This window comes from Austrofundulus limnaeus, unplaced genomic scaffold (genome assembly GCF_001266775.1).
Source record: "Austrofundulus limnaeus strain Quisiro unplaced genomic scaffold, Austrofundulus_limnaeus-1.0 Scaffold115, whole genome shotgun sequence".
NCBI lineage: Eukaryota > Metazoa > Chordata > Actinopteri > Cyprinodontiformes > Rivulidae > Austrofundulus > Austrofundulus limnaeus.
Window position 1 is genome coordinate 94534 of NW_013952517.1, and position 10044 is coordinate 104577.

General features: G+C 38.4%; 1 protein-coding gene across 1 annotated transcript in view; it reads left to right on the forward strand.

The window, feature by feature from the left end:
• The window catches only part of atxn7l1 (ataxin 7-like 1), a 36920-nt gene that overhangs the window by 1756 nt on the left and 25120 nt on the right, over window positions 1-10044 (forward strand). Inside the window, exons 2-5 of the mRNA XM_014014457.1 lie at window positions 1068-1087; window positions 1186-1378; window positions 1892-1966; window positions 8947-9051. Coding sequence (XP_013869911.1) covers window positions 1068-1087; window positions 1186-1378; window positions 1892-1966; window positions 8947-9051 — 393 coding nt within the window. The remainder of the gene's footprint in view (window positions 1-1067; window positions 1088-1185; window positions 1379-1891; window positions 1967-8946; window positions 9052-10044) is intronic.

Consider the following 10044-nt stretch of genomic DNA (forward strand, 5'->3'; position numbering starts at 1 on the left):
ATATATATATATATATATATATAAACAAACATTTTTCCAGGCAGCATTGTGGCACATTATTTAGAGCTGTTGCTTCACAGCAAGATGTTCCCACATTAAAACATGCATGTTAGTTAATTGGTAACTTTAAATTGTCTCTAGGTGTGAATGTTTGTCTCTGTGATGGACTTGTGGCCTGTTCACGGTGTAGCCCGCCTCCCGCACCGTCACTGCTGGAGATGGGCACCAGTGACCCAGAAAAGAAAATTGGGTTGAAGAAGATGGATGGATGGATAAATAAACCTTTCCCCCACCATCTCTGTCCGTTGGGACAGTTTTTATTTTCAGCCACTAGAGGGCGACTCCCCCTGCTGCGTTGACATGACATCCTAAACTATCTTGTTTTCAGCAACAGCCTAATTGTGAGGGGTTTTAAAATAATTTGTGTAGTTATTGTATTATATTGAAGTTATAATTATTTTACTGCAACTCTGAAAAAAAAAACATCCTGGTAGCTGGATTGTTCATATCTGTACACATATTAAAAAGAGTTGCAGCCATAGATTGGCAGACCACTGCAACCTTGGTCTGCTACAACAATAATAAATAAATAAATAAATCATTTTAAAAATTAAGGGAAATGTAATGCTTTCCATATATACTTTAAATGATTAAGATCATTTATGATGGAAAGATAATGACAGAAAATAAGGTTATGTGTGATGCCATGCTATATAAAATGTCCCATTCAGAGAATATTTTGTGAATAATTTTCAGCTACAATCGCACCAAATTTTAGTGCAATATTGGCACAACCGGACGAGTTTTAACCTTTTTGTTTTTCTACGGGTGGTCAGCTGTGGCGACCTTCCAAAAGGCAATCAGCTGTAAATGTACAATCAGTAATTAATTATGAACCTTTTAACAATTTTATCCAGTGATTCATGAGATATTTTTGGAGTTGAATCCATGGTTGCACAATTTGGGGTTTAATCTCAGTTAATATGTTTGTGTATTTATTTAATTACATTTCTATATAGTTATTAATTTTTGTAATGTCACTTTTACTATTAGTTATTTTTGCACAGCTGTGGCTGTATGGCACACGGTGAACTTTTGAACCCCCCGTATCTGTCGCTCAGCCGCTCAAGCCGACAAAGGCCGAATCGAGGCGGAACTTGCCGATAGTGACGTCACCTCATCTAGCTCTTTCGGTTTTTTTCGCCTGCTGCGAGCAAGAGAGGAGAGAGAGAGCGAGAGAGGAAAAAACTGCTCTCAGCAAAGCAACAAGAAGGCAGAGCAATGGCGACACTGGATCGCCAAATACCAAGTCCGGATTCCTTCCTTTGCAAGCCTTGGTCTTCCTTCGTTAGCGCGGCTAAATTACGTTTTGTTGACAGTAAGTTCGCGCCTCGGTTGTGTTTCTTGTTTTGCTCTTTGGTTTTGTTTTGTTTATTATTTTATATGCTGACAAACTGTCGGGAGTGTGCGTGGTCTCCAAAACTGTCTGTGATTGAGTTGGGTAAGCTCCTCCACCACGCAGGGCTTTTTCAAAGCGCAAGCAAAGTGTCAAAAAAGAAAAAAATAATAAAAGCATTACGAGGTAAAAACGCAGTGTTCGTAGCTTTAGCAGCCGTGCACGTGCGGGAGGAGGAGGAGGGGGAGCGAAGCTAGCTAAGCGGTTTCAGTGCACAGTTTTCAGCCTCCGACGCGTTCAGTCACGATACGCTCAACTGTCCAGCTGTAAGTTTGTTAGCTTTGACAGCTCCACTTGCTTTAGGGAGGGCTAGCAATGCTAATGCTAACGCGACACATATTTACAAGCAGAGCCAGCAGGGCTCCACGCGTGGCCCCACCAAAGTTTGTTGTTTTTGCTCCTGTGTGTTTGTAAGCGGATATTTTGTTCTCTCAGACGCTGTTTCGTCTTTGGAGAACGGCGACAAAGCGCTCTGCTGCCCCGCTGAAGCCGTGCAGCTCGGTAAAGAAGGTAAGGAACTTGTACCAGCGCTGTCACGTAGCACACGGTTGGTGATGGTTTGTTGTTGTTTTGCTGCACAGGCACAGCGGCTCTTACGGTCCCGTTTTAACACTATAAAAACAATACTTATACTCTGCACATTTAATACTTACCTATTTATTGATCATCAGTATGATTATTGATACAATTTTCGAAGGGAAAACAACGTTGTATTTGCATGTTACAGTAATTATATTGTATTATAACACTCGTCGATCAAATTTTACGTCGTTTTGYAATGCACGCCAGTAAATACTGAAGTAGTGATAATATTTAATTATGGTCAAGTTGGGTTTATAGATGCTGTCTTTGGTGTTGTGGTTGTCCTGAATGCATATCGCCCGCTGCTTTTATCACGTTCTCGTGCAAAATCGCGAGATCTCGCGCTCAGATTATGTGTTGGGAATGACTCTCAGCTACCATCACAATAAATCTAAAATTGACATGCTCACAGCCATTCTGGTGTTTATTAACGTGATATGGCTGTGTCGGCCATTTTGAAAGGCGATAATTTCCAAAGTGWATCAGTTGTAGATGCTCACTGGATGATTACTTCCTGTGAGTTTTATTAAAATCCATCCACTGGTTCATAAGATATTTTGCTAACGGACGTGCTTACACAGAGACACACCCACCTTTACAAATAAAAGCGTCATTCACAGATTAAATACTATATAAAGAAATCTGCTTTGTTTATCTCATCTTAATTAGTTAAACGATTAGAGGTCAGCCTAACTTGTTTAAAAAAATGGCTATTTGTCTTGTCRCAACGTCAACATTTAAAGCTTTCCAAAATTTTGTTTATATGGTTTATGTATCAGGTTGTGTTTGCGCTATAATCATAAAAACCGAACAAAGAAGGTACAATTTGATAATAAGCAGTTTTGTTGTGGAGAATTATAGGTTTCTCAGGGTCTGGAGTTGATTTTCATGAGCAGAGATGGCACATTTACTCGCATAATATAATATCAAGCCTGATTTGGTCAACCGCAATTTAAGTATATTTTTGTATTTAGATTCCTGTTTCGCTAAATGTGGTTTTACTTACTTGATGTAGAGAAATGTGATTATTTTTCTTCTAATTTAAAAGCAGAYCTGAAATACCTGAAAAGCTCTTTGATTTCTAAAACACAGCCTGTGATGAAACACCAAAACAAAACCTCTCCTATTTAAAAGACAGAACAAAAAGCAGATTTTCTGTTCGAAAGAAACATTTCTTAACTTCATGTTCAGCAGCAGTATCTGAACCGTAACATATTTTGATATATTAGCATATTTGATCATTTCGGCCGGTGATTCATTAGCTCATGTTAACGTGGGCACATAGATTAGCTTTAGGGGTTTCCCTCCTAGCACTGAGCTGGTACCTTTCCGCTCCAGTCCCCTCCCGTGGGGACAGACCCAGCAGATCAACACCTCGCCATGTATAAATACCCGCCGGAGCTTACGCTTGAGTCACCACTCGGGAGTTTGAAAGCGTTTGCAGCCCTCATGCGAACACAGTGACGCACGCTCCCGAGCCGGGGAAACTCTTCTCGCTGTCACTGGTCAGACGGCAGCCTCCCCCTCTCCTTCTCACGCTCCCTCACATGCCTCGTCTCCTCGTCTGTCAGAGCCGGGGCGTGAGCGGCGCTTCCAGAATTGCTGATCTGTTGACAACATGACACTGAGGCTCGCTGAAACTGATATACAGACACTCAGAAGCCTCGATAATATAATGCTATATGGTGTGAATGCTGACTCAGCGTCTTGGAATCACTCCACTTCCACATACTTTGACCTTTCTGAATTTTTCTTCCGAAATAGATCAAGATCGCTTCAGTTCCTTCAAAAAATATCCTTCATACTTACTTTAATTTTGTTGTTTTTATAGGGATTTTAGGTGCGGTTTAGCAAGTTTAGTCAGCTATAGATTGGCTAATTCAAGATTGCAGCGGCAGTTTCCTAATTTAGGCCTTTAGCTACAATTTCTGATTTTAGGTTTACCTGAGTTTTGCTAATTTAAGCTTACGGTTAAGCTAGTTGAAGCATTTGGATACAATTTATTTGCTTTAAGATTTTAGCTATTTTGCTATGTAGCTTTTAGCTACAGCTTTGCTGAAGCCTTTAGCAATTAATTGTTTTAAATTATGCTTTTAACTCTGGTTTTGCTAATTTTAGCATCTAGCTAGATTTTTCTCCTTTAAACTTGTAATTACAGTTCTGCTAATTTAAGCTTTTAGCTATTGTTTTGCTGATTTGCATTTTTTTTTCTAATTTAAGCTTTTAGCTATGGCATTTATGATTTTAGCTTCTAGCTAGATTTTGCTCATTTATATTTGTAGTTACAGTTTGCTAATTTAAGCTTTTTGCTACAGTGTTGCTAATTTAAGTCTTTAGCAATGTTTTCTTTTCTAATTTAGGTTAATAGCTATGTTTTTTTTCTAATGTAGTCTTTTAAGCTATGGTTTTACTAATTTTAGCATCTAGCTAGGTTTTGTACATTTTAGCCTGAAATTACAATTTTGCTAATTTAAGCTTTTAGCTATTGTTTTGCGATTGTAACCTTTTTAAGGGGTGTCCTGATGCATCTCAGTAACCCAGGTAAAAAATCCAAAAGAAAAAAATTGTATAGGTCTTCTGGACGGGTTCTTCTCTAATGAAACGTTTCGTCTCTCCTCCAAGAGACTTCTTCAGTCTGAGAGTTTCAGGCAAAATTCAGGCTTTTAAGCACTGCCTCCATGTGACTGATACTCACTTCACATGGCTATCGTTGACACCTAATTAACACCTATTGTTAACGGGGTGGAGTGATACTGGCAATAGCAGCACTGTAGGAGGGGGACAGCTGAAAACGGAGGCCTCCACCTCTGTTTAATGCCATGTGATGTGAGTATCAGTCACAAGGAGGCAGGGCTTAAAAGCCTGAATTTTGCCTGAAACTCTCAGACTGAAGAAGTCTCTTGGAGGAGAGACGAAACGTTTCATTAGAGAAGAACCCGTCCAGAAGACCTACACAATTTTTTTCTTTTTTTTTTTAAGGGGTGTTTTTTTAAATCATTTTAGCTTGTAGCTAATAATTTGCTTATACAGTTATGGTTTTGTCAGTATTAGCCTTTAGGTTTTGCTAATTTAAACTTTTACCCATCGTATACAAATTGTACTTTAAGCTGCAGTTTTGCTTTTTTCAAGCATTATGGTTTTTCTGTCTTTAGCTGTTTTTTGTTAGTTTTAACGTCTGTTCTGTTTGTTTTTATTAATGTTTCCATTTCAGCTTTTGCAGCAGAGTTCAGCATTCACGCTGCGTTTCATTTTCAGAAAACGTTTCTCTAGTTTATAAGCCTGTAACCAGCAGAACGCAGGTTATTTGGATGAGGTGTAATTGAATTCCTCAGCACACTCACCTACAGTATTAATAGATGCTGGATGTGGCTGGTTTGGCAGGGATTGATGTTTGCTGCAGGTCATTAATGGTGTCTGTATCTGCCTCCCTCTTACACGCAGTAGAGATGACGACAACCAGCAGAGACTGTCTGATAGCTCTGCCAGCCACGTTTATCATTTCACTCCAAATAGAAAGTGTTGTAATGTTGCTATTTGTGTTTACATTCATCTTTATTACCTGTTGCCAAAAGGAGGAGGATAATGTTTTAGCCTGTATATATATATATGTGTTTGTGTGTGTGTGTGTGTCTGCTATTATAATATCTAATTAATGGATTAATTGTTGAAGTTTATCAGTGGATGTACATACAAGTTAGTTACAGATTATTTAAATGATTAAAGCTGATATTACTCATTATTCTGACAGCTTTAGAGCTCATTAGTACAACACATGCAGTTTTTATTTTGTTTGTTTTGGACTCTGTACAAATTTCATGAGGTAAATGAAAACCCGATAACATTTACAACACAAATGCTAAATTACAAGCTGAGGTGAATTAATATTTAACAAGAGAAAAAGCATTTTCTGTGGAAACACAGCATGAATTCTAAGTCTGGGTGACTTTGCTGAAATTTGTTGATGAATAAAAAAATGTTAAAGTTAAAAAGAGCAGATGCTATAAAGCTAAACTCTGTTAAACTGCGATTAAGGATACAGTTATTAAAACTGTTGGCAAAAGCTTTAWCAAACTTATTTAATATAAAACCCGTTTACTGCAAATCCAGTCATATTATAAAATGATGGTAACTTGTAACAACAAAGAAGCAATTAAACCRGGATTTTCCCTCTATTTATTTTAGTTTGTGTTTATTATGTGTGTGATACAGGGATAAGTTTGTATATATGTGTTGTATTATGTTTTAATGGTTCAACTCCTTCCTCTTGTTAAAAGTTAAACCATATAATCTTAAGCCGCACAAATTTAATCAAGTGTTTGAACATTTTGTGAAAACCAGAATAGAATTTTGTGTTCCTGTGTTGGTGGGTTGGACTCAGCAGCATTAGCTGTCTGCCAACTGCTAGTCAGCGTGTTTACCAGACATTTTGGTGCCGGACCAACAATTATCTGATTTGTCTGTTCAAAATACAACTTAGGCTGAAGCTGCAGCTCAAGCTTTCATTTCATTCTGGACGTGTTTGATCTTACTGAAACAAAAATGCCATAGGTTGACATTTATTAATTTTTTTTCAGAGAAACACATTCTGACTTTTTCCTTTTACTGTGTGCTCTTCAAACACTATTTGACTCTTAAAAAAACCCTGACTTATTCAGTGATGGATTGTTTGTGTAGCTCCAAACATGCTTATTCACCAGTTACTGATTGTTTTTGTGGATCATTTTCAGGCCCGTTGGTTATTTGGCAGACTGCAGTCYTTGGCTTGAGAGGCGCATACACAGATCAGGCAGGAAATAAACACTAAGTTTGCAATTGATTTGGCAAATGCAGAGGAAATTGTTCTTTTTTTTAAGTCAAATATTCTTTCATGACTGTTGATAAATAGACAGTGTAGTGTTGACTTCAATAAATAAGTGGTTGTAGATTAAGATTAATTTGATAAATGAATAATTTCTGAGAGTTTAATTGAAATCTGTCCAGTGGCTCWTGAAAGAGTTTGCTGTGATGTAAGGACAATGATACCTATATTATGTAAATGGAAAAGTATTTAAAATCCTAATAAAGTCAAATTAAAATTTGTTCTTATAAGAGGGGAAAACACAAGACAAATATCAGATTAAATTATCTTCCATTAAGTCAGAGCCAGGAGTTGATCAGAAAAACTTTATTTGTCTAGAGGTAGTCAACGTTACTTTGAGATTTTAAAATGATTTGCTTAGCAGTTTATCCTGATTTTCAGATGGCTTAATTATATGAAGTTGTAGTCGACTCTTAAATCTTACAGTGAAATCGTAAAAAGTCGTATTCTTAAAGAGCAAAAGCAGTGATTTATTTAATATTTCAGCAGCATGTACTGTGTATGTCCAGTCTGTTTTTCTCTGTGTATTACCTGAGATATGGGATTTTTGAGGTGTGCTGAAGTGTGCGTGTGTTCTTCGGAATGTAACCGCTGTGATAAAAGTCAGAAAAGTGCAGCCTATTTTTGTCATTTTCTGCTCTGTTCAGTCCGACTCGTCCATGGTGCTTGAACCGAAATGGCAGYGTTGTCGGAACAGGGCCAATTTTCAGTTCTTTTCACATGCAGTCATGGAAAACCGAGGCTTAGCACGCTAAGCTTGAGGAAAGTTCAACCTTGTCGTATTATCAGTTTTATTACRTTGCTTTAACATCAGAGTACTTGAAAAGTTTTGGCTGCCGGTTAAACGCAACAGGAAGATGGCTACAGCTGCGCAACATGGCTTAACCTCAGTTCTTGCACACGCTTTAAAAGTTAATGTGAGGAAACCAGCTCTGACCTTTTACTGTATGCAAACACACACTGATGCTATCAGTCGCACACTTCTGAAGTTCGTGTTGAGCCTCACACACGTGACCAGCAGCCCGTACCACAGTCTGAGCTGTCTCTTCAGACAGGCACTAAGCAGGACTGTCAGGATGGCAGCAATGTAAGGTCATAACATGCAGTCAGACACCCACACACTCTTCAATATCCAGTCTTATTTATTTATATATATATGCTTACTTGAACACACACATCTCAGCTCTCCTCATTCTGTCTGGCTTAAGCCCTGTGCTAATAAGTGCTGTGATTTCTGTCAGCAGGGCTTGTTTAGGTTCAGGAAGATTAGGTTCTCAGAGCTTAGCCAGCTGAGATAATAGCTGCTTTCCAGTGGACACGCTTGTTTTTTCTTCAACATTTAATGTAATCTTGTATTTTTGTCYAGTGGGCTCTAGTGAGAGAGGATTTAACTGTTTGGCCTTTTTCCTCCCGTATTTTAACACAGATATCAGTCATGTATCTGTGGTAAATTGGTGGTTTTCCTGGTGACTGTGAGATAAACTCCTGTCGGCTCGACTGTTCAGCAARGTGTTTATAATAATTGATTGTAAATAATTGTATTAATCCTTCTGAAATAAAAATGCAAGTTTTTTTTATTTTGGTAGCTGATTTATTTGAGAAAAAGAGCATACGGTTTAGATTACCAGCTCTGAAACTGCTTTGGAACACAGCTGAATAAYCAAAACTAAATCAAACCTTGTTTGTGTTCCTAAATCCCACATGATGTATATATGTAGTGTTCATCCAGTGAAAACAAATGATCAATGTTTTTGCAGGTTATGTTGCCAGCATTTAATTACCTCTTTAAATTGAGTGGAGAACTTGTTTCCTCATATACATTAGTTAAGAAGTGGCTTTGTTATTAATATGTTTAAGTGATTAAATTGATAATAAAAGGTATATKATTTTAAAGAAAGGTGTTGTGTTTGCAATGTCGGAGCTTTCCAACCTGTTTTGTGGCAGGTGGAGATGCAGATCTGTGTTCCAGTGCCAAACTAATAATAATCTGAAAACAACAATTCTGCATTCTTCTTGATTTAAACCCAGCGCGGACTCTTGTGTCTTCCAGAGATGCCCGTCCGCAGCACCTTCCCGGCACTGGAGGATTTTTGTCTCGTCGTCTGCCATGTCTGCAGTAAGGTGGTCACTCCTCAGGGCATCCTCAAACATTACGGTAAGAGACAGAAGACCTTTTTAACTATTTGTCACTGTGTGTCACTTTAAAAAAAAACAACCTCAGTGCATGTTATCGTTTACACCAGGACACAAACACCACAGATTCTCAGCCGTCTGATGAAAGCTGGGCAACACTAAATAATTTACAGTTGTAGCCTTGTGAACAAGCATATGTATCTGATCAATATAGACTCATCCATCATCAAGTTTTCTGTWAAGATTGAGCTCAAAGGACAGATTGATGTTATTTCCTGTTTAACTTGAAGTAAAATTTGTTGTTAAAAAGGATTAAATGATCTCATTTTCAAGATATTTTATTGTGGAGTTGGAGGGACAGAAAGAACGCTTTAACTATCTAATAAACATAAATGCAAKTAAGCTGGTTGTCTTTGTCAAATAGGTTTGCTGTGCTCGTAAAAATGTGATTGTTGTTGCTATGGAGACCATGGTTTTTGGCTATTATTCCTAATAATACAGCTGACATGTTGCTCAGTCATTACCAGTTCTTATAAAAACCCAGTGCTGGAGGAGAAGTTTAAATAAAAAAAAAGATTTTGAGAGGATGTTAATAGAAAGTGAACTGCTATTGATCAGCTGATGAGATGACATCACCGCAGCACCTGGCTCTCATTGGCTCCCCACCCGGTTWGTCTACTTCRTGTTTTYTTTTTSGATCGTTGCTRKACTGAGCGRGCGCGCTCGCTCYCATCTGCCCGCTAGGTGCTGCTGGGTGGTGKGGCGGGTTGGGGGGAGGACACAGTCACGCCTAATGAACTCACACACAAACACACTTCTGTCAACGTGGAGGGAACCCACACAGACGCACTCACTTTCTATTTCCTTACAGAAAGAGATCAGTGTTATTGGGAGACGACACACACACACTCTCTCTCTCTCTCTGTCTCTCTGTCTCTCTGTCTCTCTGTCTCTCTGTCTCTCTCTCTGTCTCTCTGTCTCTCTGTCTCTCTGTCTCTCTGTCTCTCTGTCTCTC